The sequence below is a fragment of the Psammomys obesus genome, unplaced genomic scaffold, assembly GCF_907164565.1.
Source record: "Psammomys obesus unplaced genomic scaffold, mPsaObe1.curated_primary_1811, whole genome shotgun sequence".
Lineage (NCBI taxonomy): Eukaryota > Metazoa > Chordata > Mammalia > Rodentia > Muridae > Psammomys > Psammomys obesus.
The window spans coordinates 469,749-489,074 of NW_026585742.1; the positions used below are offsets into that span (position 1 = coordinate 469,749).

Sequence of the window (19,326 nt, forward strand, 5' to 3'; positions counted from 1 at the left end):
AAAAAAAAAAAAAAAAAAAAAAAAAAAAAAAAAAAAAAAAAAACAAGAACAGGAAAGAAGGGGCTAGAGAGATGACTCAGAGACTCAGAGGTTAGGAGCATTTGTTCTTGCAGAGTACCTGAGTTTGATTTTTGAACTCCCACATGGTAGTTTACAACAGTCCATAATTTCAATTTTAGTAGATCTGTCACCCTCTTCTGATATCCCCTGCAGGTACCAGGTACACATAAAGTGTACATAAATAGCTGTAAGGAAAAATACTCATAAGAAAACACAAGCGAATCTTTTTTTTTTTTTTAAAGATTTTATTTATTTATTTATTTATTTATTTATTTATTTATTTATTTATTTATTACATATACACCAGAAGAGGGCACCAGATCTCATTATAGATGGTTGTGAGCCACCATGTGATTGCTGGGAATTGAACTCAGGACCTCTGAAAGAGAATCCAGTGCTCTTAACCTCTGAGCCATCTCTCCAGCCCCAACAAACAAATCTTTTTAAAAAAATATTAAAACAGCAGTAACAAAAACAAGAACACGTGGGGTAGTGGCACATGCAATTGTACCAGTATTTGGGAAGCAGAGGTAGAAGAGTTACAAGTTCAAGGCCTACCTGGACTACATAGTGAGACTTTGTCTCAAATAACAAAGACAGTTGTTCTCTGCCCCCAACCCCCAACATGGTACATGTAAGAAATACACATTAATTCAGCTTGGTGGCTCAGTCCACAAGCAACTTCTTCTAGAGTACAGACAGCAGGTAATGGACATTAACATTAACCCACTGGCAAGCCACACCTCAGACATATTTTGAATGTATCCTTGTGATAATCCAAGGAAGGTCTTGGATTAGGACTGTCTGTTAGTATAAATAATGCATGTTTTTCTAGTTAGCTGGTGAAGAGTAACTTTGACAGCAAAATAACTATTTTGCTGTTTCTTCACCCCAGTTACATAGATCCTGAGCAGTTAGTCATCTTGTCTGTGTAACCAAGTTCCAGGTTATAGGAAGACTTTAAGTCTTTGAAGAATTTGTCTCTCCCTCACCTTGCTTGACTGACATTAAGGTCCCCACCTGAGGAAGACATTGAATGGCACACTGCAAATCCCTGAAGAAAGTCAGGACAGTTCATGGCTAGTTTCCGAAAAGGGCCAAGATGCCAAGCGTGCTGCTCATGCTTGTTTCTGAGGAGTTGTGCTCCCTGCCTTGCCCTGCAAGCGGCAGTGCAGAGTGAGTGGCAAAGCTGTGAGCAGAGACGTGTTTGTCCTGCCCTCCCACTTAAATGTTCTCTGACTGCTATGCTCTGTCAGGTTCCCTACCACGCAGCTCTTCTGCTCTCTGTCACCATGATTGTGCCTGAACTCTGGATGCAACATGACAAGCCAGGCGTCCCATGAGGAGCCTCACACAGCAGAGACCTCGCACGAGGGGCTTAGTCAAGCACAGCCTTCTGTGGAGAGCTGCTATGTCATGTCTCTTCCTCCTTCACCCATCTGAAGGAGGAGGAACTAGTTGATCATCTGATAACTTGAAAGTAGCAAGTGTTCGGGGAATGTCACATTTATATAAAACTAAAGTACAAATATGGTGTTCAATTCTGAATAATTAGATATAAATCTAAAAGGACCTAGATCCTGATGTGAACCAACCTGAATTTCTTTTTTGTTTTGGCAGCACCCTTACATATATCGGGTTACCTTTGCCACGGCTAATGAATCCTCAGCATTGCTGATTAGAACCTTTAATGAAAAGGGAACTTTGAAGGATCTGATCTATAAGGTACTACTTATAAATCAAGTTCATGGTTATAAAGTTCTTCAATCCCTTTAGAACCTGTTATTGATACTTGATATGTAAAATTTCAGAAGTTAGGCTCTGTGAGTTTTTTTTAATAATTTTCCTTGAAATTATAATTATATCATTTCCCCCCTCAAGCCCCATGGATTTTATTTTAATTTTTAAAGTTTAAGTATAGCATGGTCATACATGCTGGAAATCCCAGTTCTCAGGAGGCTAGGGCAGGAGACTTGCAAGTTTCAGTCCATCCTGGATTACATAGACTCTATCACAAAAACAGACAGGAAAAAAAAGTGATTTGGAAAAACTACCGTTTTCTTAAAGAGCATTCCTTTCTCTCTGAGCAAAGATGGTAGCTACTCTAATGGTGAGTTCTAAAGCTTGTGTTTTGCATTGAACAAAACAGTGCTGGAGAATCCTAACAGTAGGTGAGACTTGGGAAATTGCCTAGGGTGAGACCCAAGAAGCAAGAGCCCAGATCAGCCTCTTTACCTCAGCCACAGACCGTTGCATTAATACAGCAACAACAAACCCCACGCCCTGTGTGCTGGGGCTCCGGCTGACTCTCCATGTAGTCTTTTTCAGGAAGCCCCATGGTACAAATTGTCTCTCTACCTCTTTATGTGTTCTTTGTTCTTTTCTAAAGACAAAACCAAAGGACCCCTTCCTAAAGAAGTACTGCAACCCCAAGAAAATCCAGGGCCTTGAACTCCAGCAAATAAAAACATATGGACGGCAGATATTAGAGGTGAGAGGTGTTTGATTTTGTTTAGGTTGCTGTCTTAGTTCAGGTTTTTGTTGCTGTGAAGAGACACTGTGATCCAGGCAACTCTTATAAAGGAAAACATTTCATTTGGTGCTGACTTACACTTCAAAGGTTTAGTCCATTGTCATTGTGGTGGGAAACATGGCAGAGTGCAGGTAGACATGGTACTGGAGGAGCCAAGAGTTCTACATCTTGATCTGAAGGCAGCAGAAGGGGACTGTGTTCCACATTGGTCATAGCCTGAGCATAGGAGACTTCAAAATCTGTCTCTGCCATGACACACTTCCTCCAACAAGGCCACACCTGGCTCAACGGGGCCACACTTCCTAATAGTGCCACTACTATGGGCCAAACACATGAGTCTACGGAGGCTATTCCCATTCAAACCACCACAGTTGCACTCATGTTTCATCCAGAATTACATTTTTTTTTAAAAGGATTTGTTTAATTTGTATGTGCATGTCTGCCACATGTATGGGGTCCTCTACAGAAGCCGGAGGAGGGTGTTGGATTCCTTGGTGCTGGAGTTCCATGTGGCTGTGAACTCTCTAACATGGGTATTAGGTGCTGGCTGAATTCTAGTCTTTTGGAAGAACAAGACCTTAACTGCTGAGCCATTTCTCAGCCCCCTAGCATGACTGTTTTTTTGTTTTGTTTTGTTTTTTAAATGGGGAAGTTCTCAAGCAGTATCCAAAATCAGAGGCATTGTCTTATTATCTATAACTTGATGGCATTCTGCCCCAACAAGCAAATATTTGAGATAAAGGTGGCAGTAATTTAGATCTATAAAATTCCAGAAGTTTGACTATTGAACTTTGGTGTTTTACGTTTAAGGACTTTACTGTGTGAATGCCATCTCTTATATTATTTGGCTGATCTTTATTTCTGTGCCAAAATTTTTTCTTTTTAAACTTCATTATTATTGTCTGAAAGTGGATATGGAAGCCATGCTATGTGAGACAAGCTCAACAAGATCAGAGGACAACTTTGGGAAGTAGGTTCCCTCTTTCCACCTTTACTTGGTTTTCAGGGATTGAATTCAGATCATCAGGCTTCGATGACAAACATGTTCATTACTGATGGTTGGCATACACACACGCACGCACACGCACACACACACACACCCAGGTTGATCTCGAACTCAGCGATCTACCTGCCTCTGCATGCTAGGGGTTAAAGACGTGCGCCGTCATGCCTGACCCCATGTGTTTGCTTTACAGAGGTGTGAAGGCCTTCTCCCATTCGGGCTAGTATAGCTCAGCAGCACAGTGTGTTCTTAGTACTGCAAGGCACAAAGTGATTCTCACCACGAAGAGAAATGAGGAGAAAGAGAGGGAGAAAAGTGTGTCAGCTTCATCCATGTTATCCTCTTTCCATAATTCCTCTGGGCTTCTGGGATTGCACAACCCCATCAATGGAGATTAAAGCATACCCTAGTCCCATGTTCATTCGATAGGCAGGCAGGTAGATAGATACATATATAACGTGTTGTGTAGGGGTATGCTTGTCTATGCATACACATGTGAGGCCACAGCTGTGTTCAACAGCAGCTGTCTTCCTGTCACTTGTGCCCCCTCATTTTTTGAGACAGAGTTTCTCATTGAACCTGGAGCTCACCTATTGGCTAGGATAGCTGACCACTAAGCTTCAGGGATCCACTTGTTTCTTCCTCCTATCCCAGAGATGGAGTTAAAGATGCAGGCTACCATGGTGGGGGGAGGGATGGGCTCCAAATCAGGGCCTCTTGCTTGGCACTTCTAGCAGGCACTTTAATCCACTGAGCCATCTTCCCAGCCCCTCTTCCATGTTATATGCATTTAACTAAACTTACATACATGTACTTCAAGCAATATAGTTTATGTATTACACATTTTAAAGAGAATAAGTTGTCTTTTTGTCTTGTTTTGTTTTGTTTGGTTGGTTAGTTGGTTTTTTTGTTTTTCAAGATAGGGTTTCTCTGTGTAGCCTTGGCTGTGCTGGAACTCACTCTGTAGACCAGGCTGGCCTTGAATTCACAGAGATCTAATTGCCTCAGCCTCCCAAGGGCTGTAATTAAAGGCACGAGCCACTACACCCAGCCAAGATTTTTCTTAAAGGATGATTGTTTAAGGCCAGTAACTGAAAAGATAACTTAGCATATGCTATGTCTTTCTGTATTCACTGGCTGCCTAGGCACCTCCTCGCTCCCACTGCTGTAATCCCTGGGTTATTGTGGGGAGATATCATGCACTTGTTACTGAGTCGCTGTTTATCTAAATGGAAGCTGAAGTTTGCTTCTTTGGGGGTAGACAAGAGACCTACTTTGTGTTTTTAGGAATAAACACCACGCATGCTCCTAATGGATATTGAACTAGGGAGGTTCTCAACCCCTTTACTCAGTGATTGGCAGAGACACTGATTACATAGCTGTATAAATCCATGCAGGTGGGACAGGACTGTCTCAGGAAAGAGCTGCCTGCTGGGACCACAAAGTTCCCAAAGCAGAGCTTTGGCACCAGAGCTGCCCCCTCCAACCTTATTCTCTCCATTGGGAAAAGAGGAAACTTGGTGGCCTGTTTCACAGCTGTGAGATATTCTGCATCACTCCTTTTTCCAAGGAAGTGGTTGGAGGTGGCATTTTTTTTTTTTTTTTTTTTTTTAGAATCTCTTTAGTGGCCTGCTGGATTTCATTTTAGAAGCTATTAAATTTTGCTGGGGAGTTAACTCCTGGCCTGCTGCATGTTGAAAAACTGCTACCAAGCTACATGCCCAGCTAAAATGCATTTTTCTCTTTACACTTATTTATGTGTGGGTGTGTCTTTGGTCTGTGCATGAGTATGTGCATCCCATAGCACAAGGAATGGAGGTCAGAGGACAGCTTTTGAGAGGTGATTCTCTCTTTCCTCCATGTCTGCCCCAAGGAATGAACTCAGTTCAGGTTCTGTAGTTAGCACCTTTTGTCCTGAGCCATTTTGTTCTCTCCAAAAATATTCAAAACATGAATTACCCTATGCTTTATGTGAGTGAATTGGGAATAACCTCTACAAATTTTTTAAAAGGTACTGAAGTTTCTCCATGACAAGGGATTCCCTTATGGCCATCTTCATGCGGCTAATGTGATGATGGATGGCAACACTTGCCGGCTGCTCGATCTTGAAAATTCCTTATTGGGTCTTCCTTCCTTCTACAGATCCTACTTCACACAGTTCAGGAAAATCAATGTAAGTTGTGACAGTCATGACCAGTCTGTGTTTACGTAGAGATTATGCTGTGCATTAAGCAATGAAAAATGCAGTTGGAGTATACCTTGCTCCCATTTCTCTCATGGAGTTGCTGGGTCTCTAAGAGGCAAAGGTGAAATGGTGGGTGGGACAAGGAAGTGAATAGAATGATTGATTGAAATTGACCTATAGCTTTAAGTCAGAACAATGCCCTGTGAGCCTTTGAAAAAGTCTTTGGAGTTACATTGGGAATAGGGCTGCCCTGACCATTGTTTCTTAGTGGAAACCTAGGCAGAGGCAGTGAGGGTCTATGACTGAAGGCTGAACATAGCACTGCTCTTTCTTCCCCAGACATTGGAAAGTGTAGATGTCCACTGCTTTGGCCACTTACTGTATGAGATGACTTATGGACGACCACCAGACTCCGTACCTGTGGACTCCTTTCCTCCTGCACCATCCATGGCTGTGGGTCAGTATAGGGCTTGGGGGTGAGATCTGCTGGGACCTGTTAATCAGCAGTGCTACTTAGCCTCTTTCCAAAGCCCAAGAAAGACCCAGAAGAAGTTGTCATCCCACACAGCCTGAACACACTTCAGTGAACATTTGGATGGCCTCTTTGTTTAGCTCTCTGAAGCCTCTTGAGAAACTTCCATAAACTGCATTATAATTCAGAAGCAGGAGCCTGAACTATGGCCAGCTTTGGTTTTAATCAGAAGCAAAAGTAAGGGTCAGACAACTGAAAGGCAGACTTGAGGAGCCAGGCAAGTGTCTGAGTCCCATCCAAACAGGAGTAGGAGCTGGAAGGAACTTGAGAGCTTGGCTGGAGGCCTGGAAGATAAGGGCCTAGGCTACCCAGCCAGGCCTCCAGATTCTCAGGTAAGTGGGCTCAGGGAGCTGTTATAGCCTTACCCAAGGAGACTAAGGAGGAACGAAGGACAGATGAGGCATAAGGACTGATTCAAACTCATTGTCTTAATGGCCAGCTCAGAGCTCAAGGCTGGAAGAAAGAGAACCCAAGGTAGCTTTTGGGACACTGTGATGGAATATGCAAATCACTATATCAAGTTTCACTGTGTCAAATGGGGCAGTTAAAGACAACAGACCTGGGCCAGGCATGGTGGTGCACGCCTTTAATTCCAGCACTGGGGAGGCAGAGGTAGGCAGATCTCTGTGACTTCAAGGCCAGCCTGGTCTACAAAGTGAGTTCCAAGACAGCCAGGGCTGTTATACAGAGAAACCCTGTCTTGAAAATTCAAAGAGGGGTGGGGGGGAGTGGGGAAGAAAAGAAGGAGAAAGGAAAGGGAGAGAATGAGAACAAACCCTGGAACGGTTTCCTGCTGAGTATGAACAGCTAAAACAGTAGTAACCTGTGGGTAGGAGAATCTGACCACCTGTTTATAGCATCACAGTGTGGATGATGAGGTGTCAGCAACTGGCACTTTGTGTCCTGGTTTCCATTAAAAGCAAGCAAGCATCAAAATCAAGTTCAGAATTTTGCTTCTGTGTAATGTTTGCTTCTCTCTAAAGAGATCAATTGTATGAATACTATCTTGATGCCTTCCTCCGTTTATCCTTGGAGTATACTAAGCTTTACGTCACTGTGTGGTTTCTGAGGCATTTTTGAGTCATTGGTAATGCCAGCATTTCCCATCCCCCACCATGTATGCCATCTGTCTGTATGTGAAGAGTTTGACACTGTCCTGATCAGCCTGTAGACAGTTGTTTCAAAGAGATGTCAAACTTTTCCTCACCAAGTAGATCTTCGAGAGTGTTCTGTGGAACTAAAATGTGTATCTGTTCATTTCAAGTGGCCGTGTTGGAGTCTACGCTGTCTTGTGAAGCCTGTAAAAATGGCATGCCTACCGTCTCCCGGCTCTTACAGATGCCGTAAGTCAATCACATGCATTGGTTGTAATCTTGATAACTGTGCTGAACTTTGGACCACTGTGCCCAGAGCCCAGTGCCATGGTAACGATTCAGTTATGGTCCCTGCAGAGTTGAAGTGACCAGCTTGCTATCAGTCACTTACAGCATGATACCATGACCCTTTCCTTGTGACCTCTCTGCTTAGTCGATCTGCTGTCCTAGAAATCCAGTTGTCCTTTCCACCTGTGTCCCATCACCATTAGCATTTGTGTGTGTGTGTGTGTGTGTGTGTGTGTGTGTGTGTGTAACTCCTAATTTAGGAAATACAGGAGCTAGCACCCTCTCTCTGCTGATCCTGCTTTGGCTACCAGGTGGCCCTGTAGTTGGCAGCCAACAGGCCTTGTGGGCCTGCCCTCCACAGGAAGCAGTACGTTCTTGGGCTGCTGTGCTTTTGTTTATTTCTGTTAAAGTGCTAGTGTGTACCAAAGCTTGTGTCAAGCGTTTTGTACTCCAAAGCTCTTCTGTCAGCAGAGCTGGGGGTGCTGCCGCCGCCATATGGCTTCTTCCTTATGCGTGTTCTTTCAGGGAGAGGCTAAGGGTGTTGTAACTGAAGTCAGACAAACCTGTGAATGGATCTCAGCTTCATTCCTTCTCCCAGGAGGACTTGGGCAAGCTTCCTCATTGTGTTGAGAAGTTTCCCTAGCCTTGCTTTGTCTGCAGCAGCTTGTTGCATAGCCAAGGGATTCAGGTAGTAGTAACAGCAACAAATAAGGTGAAGGACAAAGTACAATCAAGAGATATCACAACTTCAGGGCCTTCATTCCTTCTTCCTATGAGCTTAGAGAAGGTCTGTTATAGGCCAGGCACTATTTTTTATCCTGGGGAAGCTAATGATCAAAAGGAACAAGCCCTTGTCCATGGATATGGTACTGTAGCATCTGTTTCCACACCAACAGCCATATGTACATAATAATGTACATATAAAAAAAATAGATCCACTTTGAAAAATACATTTTCCATACAGATCTGAGGCTGAGATGTCTTAAGCTGCTTTGACCTGTTCTGAGAATACACCTGGTACTAAGATTAAATCCAGGGCCTTATGTATTTGTTTCATTTCTTATAGATTATTCAGTGATGTCTTACTAACAACTTCGGAAAAGCCACAGTTTAAGGTAAAGAAAATTATCTAATTTTGGGGTTTGTGACACAAGTTGGCTTTGAAAATTAATTTTTAAAAAATTAATTTTAAAAAATAAAAAGGTTCATAATATGCAAAATTGGAAAACAATCTAAATATCCTACAACTAATTATATTTTGATAATTTATACTGCATGGGGCTGTTTTTGTTTTTTGCTTTGGTTTAGTTTTTCTTTTTTTTTAAGATTTATTTAGTTATTATGTATACAGTGTTCTGCCTTCATGTATACTAGCACATGCCAGAAGAGATTTTATTATAGATAGTTGTGAGTCATCATATAGTTGCTGAGAATTGAACTCAGGACCTTTAGGAAGACCAGACAGTACTCTTTTTTTTTGTTTGTTTGTTTGTTTTTTTAGTGTGAGCATTTTCTTTTATTTAATTTTTTTATTAATTACACTTTATTCACTTTGTATCCCCCCCTTAGCTCCCTTCCTCCTCCCCTGCCAATCCCATCTTTCCTTCCCTTCACCACCGATGCTCCTCCCCGAGTCAAGTGATAGGGGAGGTCCTCCTCCCTTTCCTTCTGATCCTAGTCTATCAGGTCTCATCAGGAGTGGCTGCATTGTCTTCCTCTGTGGCCTAGTAAGGCTGCTCCCCCCTCAGGGAGAGGTGATTAAAGAGCAGGCCAATCAGTTCATGTCAGGTTTTTTTTTAACTTGATCTTAACTATTCTGATTGGTAGAAGGAAAAATCTTTAAGTTGTTTTAATTTCAATTTCTCTAATTGATATAGATGATTTTTCAAGTTTTTTTCTATATTAATATAAATACATGTATATATTATATATAATATAGTGTTCTCCCTTTGTAATATATATGTGTATATATTTTCTCTGTTTATATAGTGCTCTCTGTCTATATGTGTGTATAGTCTATCAATCAATCTATCTATTGTCTATCATTCATCTATTTCTATATCTGTAGCTAAATTTTTGTTACTTTGTATGTCCCTTTTTTCTCTTTCATCCTTCTCCACCCTTATTAAATCCTTAACACTCGATAGGAGAGTAAAAGGGATAGAGGGGAAAAGGGCAAATTTATCTATATGTTAGTTCCTGCTGATTAGGGGGATTGAATTCATTGGGGCAAGTTTGATCTTCTTAATCAGAATATCTCATTTCTCCTTGTTGTTCCTTTGTGCACGATGTCTTCACTACGCCTAGATATTTACCTGGCTATGTCTTCAGTAATAGTCAGTATCTAGATCACAGGGCCAACAGATGCATCTACAACACAGCTCCTGTATCTCACCTAATTTTAGGGATAATTGCAGATCATTGCAAAAGAGGGGGCCAAAAGTCTGTAAGTACCAGAAAAACAGGAATACTCCAATGAGATTTTATCTCCTAGAATAACAAAAGCTACATCCACAAAAGGCTCGCCAACACTTATGTGGCTGTGTAAACATGACCTGAGGAAGAAAAACAGCAATGGGCATGCGAATGTGAAAGGTGAAATGCTAGGCAAGCCTCCGCTCTAGACAAGTACTACAGGAAAGTAAGAAACGGTGAGAGGAGGGGAAACAGTTTCTCCCAGAAAAGCGTACAACAACTAAACCAACTGGTTCTCCAATACCAATTGACCAGCCAGCCATGGAAACATCCATACAAATAGGGTTATATGAACTGAGCAGAATATATAGATATATGTAGTGATAATGTTTTAAAAAAACAGAGAAATGTTATGGGAATATGTTTTTATTTTAATCCCAGCTGTGGGGATAAGAGGCTGCTGCACAGTAGGTGCTATGATTTGCCCCATGTTCTAGCAGGAACATGGTTTTGCCACCTGCAGATAGTTCCAGCAAGTAGGTGATGTTTGCAATTCTGGGAACTTTCCAAAGGTTGTATAAAGGCAAAGGCCCTGAAAGGTAGGGTAGCTGTAGTTGGCTGGTTGGTGATTGGGTGCTCTGGGAGACAGTACTCTTAACCTCTGAGCCATCTCTCCAGCCCCTTTGGTTTAGTTTTTCAAGACAGGCCTGGCTATCCTGGAACTCATTCTGTAGATCAGGCTGGTTTCAAACTCACAGATATTGCCTGCCTCTGCCTCCCCAAGTGCTGGAATTACAGGCATTCGCTACCATACCCAACTGTGAAAATAATTATTATTTAAGCTAATTTCAACAAAATAATGGAATCTGAAAGACAGAATACAAACCCAAACATCTGAATCTAAAGAAAAAGCTGGAAGGAAGTCTTAAGAGAAGCAGCAGTGTGGAAGGATGATCATGCATGGGCTTTGGAACTGAAAAGCGAGTCAGGCCTTGCACTGATCTGTGGATGTCAGTAACCATTTGATATTTGGGGCTGGCTCTTCCCTGGTTGGCATTAAAACATCCCACCTTCCCAGCTGTTGTTTTTCAGTTGTTTGTTTGTTTTGTTTTTGTTTTAGAAATCTCCATATTGGTTTCTATGCTGACTGTATCATCTTATATTTCTACTAACAAGTGCACAGGGTTCCGGTTTCTCTACATTCCGGCCAAGACTTGTTACTTTTTTACATCTAAGAGTGTTTTGTCTGCATATATGTCTATGCACTACACATATGCCTGGAGCCTGCAGAGGCCAGAAGAGGGTATTAGATTCCCTGGAACTGCAGGTACAGGTCATGAGCTTTCATAAGGGGCCTGGGAACCAAACCCAGATCCTATACAAGAACAGTAGGTGTTCTTAATCACTGAACTTTGTTTGAAGCCCAGATGTTCACACTTTATCTATCTATCTATCTATCTATCTATCTATCTATCTATCTATCTATTTATTATTCATCCATCTATTTATTTATTTATTATTTATTTATTTATGTTTTTTGGGGGACAGGCTCTATGTAGCCTCGGCTATCCTGGACTCACTTTGTAGACCAGGCTGGCCTCATACTCACAGAGACCTGTCGGCCTCTGCCTCCCGAATGCTGGGATTAGAGGCCTGAGCCAACATTCCCAGCTTATAATTCTTTATTATTCTTATTTGTTTTTTGCAACAGGGTCTCACTGTGTAGCTCAAGCTGGCCCAAAACTTGCTAGCCCAGGGTAGCATGGAACTCAAATTCTCCTACTTTGACTTCTCAAGGGCTGGGATTAAAGGCATGTGCTATGTGCTACCATACCAAATTTAGTTTACATTTTTTATATGATATCTTAGTATGGTTTTAATTTGTGTTTATTCATTGTTGAATCTTTTTAACTAATGAAAACACCATTTGATAAGGCAGATTTTTTAATCATTTATATATTTTCTTTCAAGAAATTTCTATTAAGGCCCCTTTCCCATTTTGAAATTGTGTTACATATTTTTGTTGTTTATTTGCAGAAGTTCCTTTATATCTTCTGATATTGTCTTTATAAGTATTGAAATAGTTAAAATTTCATTGTTGGCAGTGTTCTTTGTTGAACAAAGTTTTAATTTTGACTAGTTCATGTTATTCATTGTCTATGTTTTTTGGTGCCATATCTAAGAAATCATTTCCAGCTAGGTAGGATAGTTTGTGCCTGTAATCCTTTAATCCCTGAGCAAGAGGATCATTAGTTCAAGCCCAGATTGGGCTACATTAAAGTGCCAGGTGAGCCAGGGCTGTACAGTAATATGTCTACTTAACAGAAATTGACCCAGTCCTGGTGATGGGTGGTGGCAAACACAGCAGCCAAGGAAGCTACAGCAGAGAGATGACAGGCACATTCAAAGCTGGTCTGTACAGTTCAGGGAGATGCTGTCCCCCAAACAAAAACAGACAGGTGAATAAGTAAGTTAATTCTTTAAGTTAAAAGAAAATATTGACAAATCCAATGCCATGACGCACCTTCCCTGTGCTTTAGGAGTTTTGCAGTTTTAGATATTATATTTAGGTCTTGCATCTATGTTGAATTAATTTTCAAATATGACTTAAGATAATGATCTAATTTTACTGCTTTTTAATGTAGATTTTTAATTTTTACTAAAACTCTTTGAAGCAGTTGTTCTTTCCTCATTGTGTGTTTTTAATACTTCCAAGACCATTTGTCTTTGTACATTAGGGTGTGTTCCTGGAATTTCTCATTCTGGTCTATTAGCTTTTTTTTTTTTTTTTTTTTTTTTTTTTTCCAGAGCTGAGGACCGAACCCAGGGCCTTGCGCTTGCTAGGCAAGCGCTCTACCACTTAGCTAAATCCCCAACCCGTCTATTAGCTTTTGAAATGAGGTTTTTTTAGATCATGTAATAGATTTTGATGACTTGTTTGTTCTTCTTTGAGATGGCTTTGGCAATTCTGGAACCCCTTGAATCACTTGAAACATAGTCTTTGTGTTTTAATTTTATGAACATGTTGCCTAAATGTGCTGGCAAGGTGATTGTAACTTATATAGATGGAGGGCCTGGCTTTACTGGTTTGTAGAGGACCTCCCATGTGACAAGAGCTGCTGCTGAGTGTGTGCAGGACTCAGGGAACTCCAACCACTTCGCTCAGTAGCTGTGCTTCTTCTTTCAGATTCCCACAAAGTTAAAAGAGGCACTGAGGATTGCCAAAGAATGCATAGAGAAGAGACTCACTGAGGAACAGAAGCAGGTAAGCCGCCAAGTGTACTTCACTGCCCTGGGCCATCTAGTGTCCCATTCACAGTGATTGCCTTCTGACTGTTCACGTCAGTTTGTGCATACTTGCTCTCAACCAGATTTTAGGCTAACTGCTGAGCCACAGAGCAGAATATCTCACAGTCCTTAGTCTGCTCAGTTGTGTGAGCACGGACACGCAATGGGGTGATTGTCCTTCACGATCAGGTCTTACTGGGCAGATGGTTGGCAGCGCTCATGGGCCACATTCTTCTGTAAAGATAGGTGGCAGGCAGCAATTGGAAAAGTGAGAAAGATCATCATCACTTAGCAGACCCTTCTCCCAGAGATCCACACCTGACTGCAGACTAAGAAAGGCCTTGTTTATCCTAACAGTTCAATGTGGTCAAACACGTAGGAACCTGCTTCAGGTAGAATTTGCTTTCACTTGGGGGGATTGTGGTCTCTTAAAGATTCACCAGCATCGAAGATTAACGAGGGCTCAGTCACACCATGGGTCTGAAGAAGAAAGGAAAAGGAGGAAGATCTTAGCTCGAAAGGTAAGCCTGTTGTCCCAGTGTGAAGAAAATTTGAAGGCTAGTGGTGCAAGCTTAATGACACAGTTTATGCTGTATCCCCTCGAAAGCTATAAGCATTTCCCGAGGACTGATTTGGGGCTACACACACACACACACACACACACACACACACACACACACACACTCACACACTCACACACACACAAAGTACCATAACAGACTATATAGTTTCCTGGCATAAAGTAATTGGGTATTTAAGTCAGCATTCTTGGTTTTATTTTCCAGTTTGGCTTGAGGTTTCTTTAGGTTATAAAGCTGAATATACGATTCTCTGTAGCTGGTTAAAATGTATGACTGGATTTTTTTTTTTTTTTTTAACTCTCAGCTGAAGTGTGGTTTTTCTTTGCTTACCACCCACCCTTCTTTTATTTTTTTCAAGAAGTCAAAACGATCTGCTGTTGAAGACAGTGAAGAACAGCCACTGAAGCACAGCAACTCCAACAACTCGGGTAACTAACTGGTTATAGGTTGTCTTAGGGCCCAGCATTGGAGGTGCAGTTCAGGACTCTGCAGTGTAGAGATTTGATTGAGCAGTGCTGTAATGAAAACAGATTAGGAGAACTCTGTCCCCAGTGAAGGATTGTGACAACACTCATACCCCAACCTCTCCATCGATGGCTAGACAGGAGCATTTGACATGGAAGAAAAACAGGCCCATTTATGTACATGGAAATAGCCTAAATCTTGCTCTAGAACCCATGTGTTTGAAGGATGTATTCCCTCAGTTGATTAAGGAATAGACTCTGGTGTATGTGTGTGTATGTTTGTGTCTGTGTTTGTGTATCTGTGTGTTCCTATATGTGTCTGTGTACGTGTTTGTGTATGTGTCTGTATGTGTTTGTGTCTGTGTGTGGGTCTCTATATGTGTGTCTGTGTGTTTGTGTGTGGCAGGAAGCATTGTTCCAGAAAGGCCTGTGTGGTACAGAGGGCCTCTCTTAAGTCACTCTTTCAAGAGTCCTGATCGTCCTCATAGTCATTCTCAACTGCCCCTCTTCTGGCCATGCGGTCATTGAGTCTAATGTATGCCCAACTTTGGACAGACTGAGGGTCTGACTGAGTGATTCCTCTAGTTTATGAGTCTGTGATATAGAGTTCAGTGTAGAGAAGGGAGGTTTCAGTAACCCAGGCACTTTTAGCCCTGGGGGCTTGTGAGGCCTGGAAAGGGAAGATTGAAGGTTAGCTGCTTATTCTTTAAGGAGGTGAAGGACCCACTGGAAAGGGAGGAGCTCAGTATGCAAAGAGGGGAGTAGTTGAGAAGCTAGAGGGACACATTGTACATGTACATTGAAAGCCTCACTATCAGTGTCAGGAGTCGAGGAAGCCCATTCATCTCTTCCTCACACTGGAGTAAGGAGGGACAGGTGTGGAAGCAGAAGTCTTTAAAAGTGGGCATGGCAGTATATGCATGTGGTCCCAACTACTTGGAGCTGAGACAAGATTGTTTGAGGCCATGAATTGGAGACCAGCCTGGACACCATAGTGAGGATAGATGGATGGATGGACAGATGGATGGATGGATGGATGGATGGATGGATGGATGGATGGATGGATCAGTCACACATCATGCCTAATTTTTTTTCAATTCAGATGTTTGCCTAGGGTAGATACCGAGAGAATAGATACAGGTGAATTGAGATGTAGCTTGAAGGATAGACTCTCTGAAGCTGGAGAATGCAGGACGTGTGGCTAGTGCTGGAAATTGAAAGACAGAAATGTGAGTCCTAAAACACTAGAAATAGGATGAGAATCATGACACTCTCACAGAATCCTCAGGTTGAATTAGGCACGTTGGGGAGGAGGTCCCAGTGAGGAGCAAAGTATGCTTGGGGATTGGAAGCTGCTCTAACTGCATGTTATTTCATATTTGGAAGTCTGTTTGCTCCATAGTTCTAGGACAGGGACTAGTCACTGTCATTGGTAGGAGGAGATGCATGTCTCCAAGTAGCACATCTGTACACTAGTGTCTGTTCAAGCAGCTAGTTCTTTGTAAAGCAGAGAAAGCCTATTCTTTGTCCCTTCCCAAGATTATGCCTGCTCTCATCCACATGCAGCCAGATGGGATACCAAAGAAATCAAGACGGGGTTAGGGATGTAGCTCAGTTAATAGAATGCTCACCTAGCATGCACAAGGCCCTGCTTTCATTCCCCTATACAATAAAATAGGTGTGGTGACACTTGCTTGTAATCCAAGCACTTATGAAAACAGAGTTCAGGGTTATCTTTAGCTAGGTAGCAAGTTCAAAGCCAATATAAGACACATGAAACCTGTCTAAAAAAATATCTTACCCAAGATTCCTTAAGAGTTTAGGAAAACCAAGTACCGGTTATTGATGGGAATGCGTAGATCAATTACCAGCCAGTCTAGAATCACAAGTTGAGTTTTCAGTCTTTAAGATCTGTTAGTGCTGCAAACAGTAGGAAAGCAGCCTTGCTGAGTTTTGCTTCTTCCCTTTTCAGCTAATCAACCCTCCTATTGTACAGAGTTGAGGAAGTACTGTGAAGAATTCAAGGTGTGGTTTAGTTAGGACCCATCCCCAGTGTGTTCATAGGGCGTCAACATATCCTCTGAGTCATTAGTGGAGTGATAGCTGGAGGCCTAACCTTGGAGGAGGTATTGGCTTGTCAGTGCTGGAAGACAACAGCCCCAACTCTGGGGCAGCGCTGGGGCCCAGGCAGCTCTAGGTGAAGTAGCCCTCCACGCTGAGGGCTGCTGCTGTGGGCCTAATTCCTTGTTGGGCTGGGAACATATTTTCCAGCTACAGGGATTTTCGGGTTTTGCTTACGGTTTTTACCCTAAATGAATGTGTTTACTGAATTTTATGTAAGAAAATATAAAATCCACAGACTTGGGGCTGAGCCTCTTAAACTGAACGTACCTGTTGGCAAAGTTGATCTCCAGAGTCTTGGAGATTTAAGCTGTAAGATCATGAGACTGAGGCTAGTCTAGGCTACTCAGTGAGACTCTGCCTCAAACAAATGGATGAATGAGCAAAGCCTTAGTAATCCAGTGGAGGAAATACATCCTGCAATTGCATGAAAACCTGTCACCACTGGATCTAATTTCTAAGTTTTCTGCCCTTCATCATATTGCTCCACAGGTTCCACATGCTAGGCTAATAACAGATTCTCGAACAATGTTCACTTTCTGCTCATGTCAAGTTTCAAATGTCTGTCTGCCTTTGGTCCCCATGAGGATTTCTCTCTTTTTCTTAGCAGGATCTGGGGCCAGCTCACCCCTCACATCCCCGTCATCTCCAACCCCACCCTCCACAGCAGGTTAGTAATATGTAAGATGGCATGCTTCCTCCCTCTCCATCAACAGGGGAGGTGGGCTTGCCTTGGCGGAAGCATTTCAGGGGTTAGACCCCACCTGTCTTCTCCAGAGGGACATATGCAAGTGTAAAACACTTGTTATCTGGAGGCTATGTTCCCAAGCTCAGCACTCTGGGGAAGCACTGCTTTCCACACCCTTGTCCTCTCTGGCTCAGCTTGCTGTTTACTGAAAAGCGTCTTGCAAGAGGCTCCTTGGATCAGAGCTTGCCTTAGGGCAAAACAAGCACACTGTTGTCCTGGCTACCACAGCTTTCTCCTCCATTCTTTCCTGCTGTGTGTTGTCTTGGTAGAGCTGATGAGATCTGATGAGATGCCTAGCACACAGTAAAATAACCATACCAACGAATTTCCCGATAACCTTTGTTCTCTATCCTGTTCTCATAATTACCTGGATAGTCATCACTAACCTTTGTTTCACCATGTAAATTAAATCAGATACTATGAGGGTTAAAAAAAAAACTGACATAATTTGTCTTTGGGAATACATACAAAAACAATTCAGCCTAGCATGGTGGTGCACACCTATAATCTTAGTGCTTGGGGAGGCAGAGGAAGGCAGATCTCTGTGAGTTTGAGGCCAGCCTGGTCTACAAAGCAAGTCCAGGACAGTCAAGGCTACACAGAGAAACCCTGTCTTGAAAACAAAAACCAAAAACAATTCTGTGGAATACTGTTTTACCTTTTTGAACTATGACCTTTTTCTGATCATTTGCAATCTAGTAAAATCAAGGGGCAGTGTATCTGCTTTTCCTTCTATGTGTCTAAGAAGCTGGTTTGTGCATTCAGCTCATGGCTGCCCTTAGAAGAGTTCCAACTATTCTGAAGGGGAATCTTTCATAGAGTTGGCTTATGAGCTGACAGTACCGTTCTTTAATGCTTATAGTATTGCCCAGGAACCATCAAGAGGTTAAAGTGCTGCCTTTAATGACCCTTGCTAAACCTCCTGGGGGGGGGGGAGCAAATCCAAGAGTTTTAGCTCAATTGGCTTGTTTCTTACTGGCTAAGTGGGCTTACTGTACAATGTTCTAGGGCCAGGGCCAGTTTCATGTATCAAAATGCCAGGTCATGGAGATGATTATCGTGTCTCTGACTTTCTCAGTAAATTTTTACAAGGAACTTCCAATAGAATTGTCTTGTGGAGAGTAACAGTTTGGGCTGACCAGAAATTGCTAGAAATCTACTGTTGAGACTATTTTGAGCCATTTTCCAGATGACATGATGTTAATTTCTTATCATTTGTACATAATGAGGAAATGGAGGAGATTGTGAGACTTCTAGCCCTGATTAATAGGAAGAATTCTGCTTACCGTGCAGAGGGTTTCACCGTGTATGGGGTGTGGTTTGGGGGTGCTATCTCCAGTTCTCTTAGTTAGATGTCTTATTTCACTCATAGTCTAGTGACTTTTTTAGGGGAATCCTCTGTTTACCCTTGTTTTAAATAGCAGTGATCTCACGTAATAGCAACTTTACATAAAATGAGGTAACTTTGAGAATAAGAGAAAAATTGAAATTTTTTGTATGGGAGTATGGGAAAAGCTTCATGTAAGGACAGTGGGAGGCAGGGGCAGATCTGTGAACTGGGGGACACATTTTGAAGCTCAAGCCCAGTAGCTATCAACAGAGGCTTCTGAGCCAAATCAACAACTCCTTCATTCCTTTAATGATTTTGTTGATGACATTACTGACAGAATGATTCACACCAAACACTATGCTCTGACCTTTGCTGGCTGTTACTTGTAGTGAATCTCAGAGTTGGCCTAGCAACCTGGCATTTCAGGTGCTAAGCCAGGTATGCACTGCAAGTCTGCTCACCTCAGGTATTCAAGATACTTGGAGATAACCTGTGTGTCACCAGAAACTGTGGATAGCCTAGATTACACAGGGAGAAGCAGACAGGCTCCAGCTGATACCCAGTGCCTCAGAAGGTCCAAACTTTCAGACATGGTTCAAGCAGACAAAATTCTCTAAAGGTCTAAAAGCCTGGGAAGATTTTCTTCAGGTAGTTCCCTTGAAATAAAGTTTTTATCGACAGACA

At 42.2% G+C, this 19,326-nt stretch overlaps 1 protein-coding gene across 9 annotated transcripts in view; it reads left to right on the plus strand.

Annotated features, from left to right (window-relative positions):
• Pxk (PX domain containing serine/threonine kinase like) overlaps positions 1–19,326 on the plus strand; it is a 71,731-nt gene that overhangs the window by 45,499 nt on the left and 6,906 nt on the right. For 5 of the 9 annotated variants that reach the window (XM_055599042.1, XM_055599046.1, XM_055599048.1 and 2 more), the window contains 10 exons: positions 1,681–1,785; positions 2,450–2,551; positions 5,608–5,769; positions 6,121–6,238; positions 7,578–7,656; positions 8,762–8,810; positions 13,298–13,375; positions 13,833–13,919; positions 14,338–14,407; positions 17,172–17,234. In XM_055599042.1, the coding sequence (XP_055455017.1) occupies positions 1,681–1,785; positions 2,450–2,551; positions 5,608–5,769; positions 6,121–6,238; positions 7,578–7,656; positions 8,762–8,810; positions 13,298–13,375; positions 13,833–13,919; positions 14,338–14,407; positions 17,172–17,234 (913 nt within the window). Of the gene's footprint in view, positions 1–1,680; positions 1,786–2,449; positions 2,552–5,607; positions 5,770–6,120; positions 6,239–7,577; positions 7,657–8,761; positions 8,811–13,297; positions 13,376–13,832; positions 13,920–14,337; positions 14,408–17,171; positions 17,240–19,326 lie in introns of those variants that run through there. The other 4 variants (XM_055599043.1, XM_055599047.1, XM_055599049.1 and 1 more) reach the window with 3 other exon arrangements.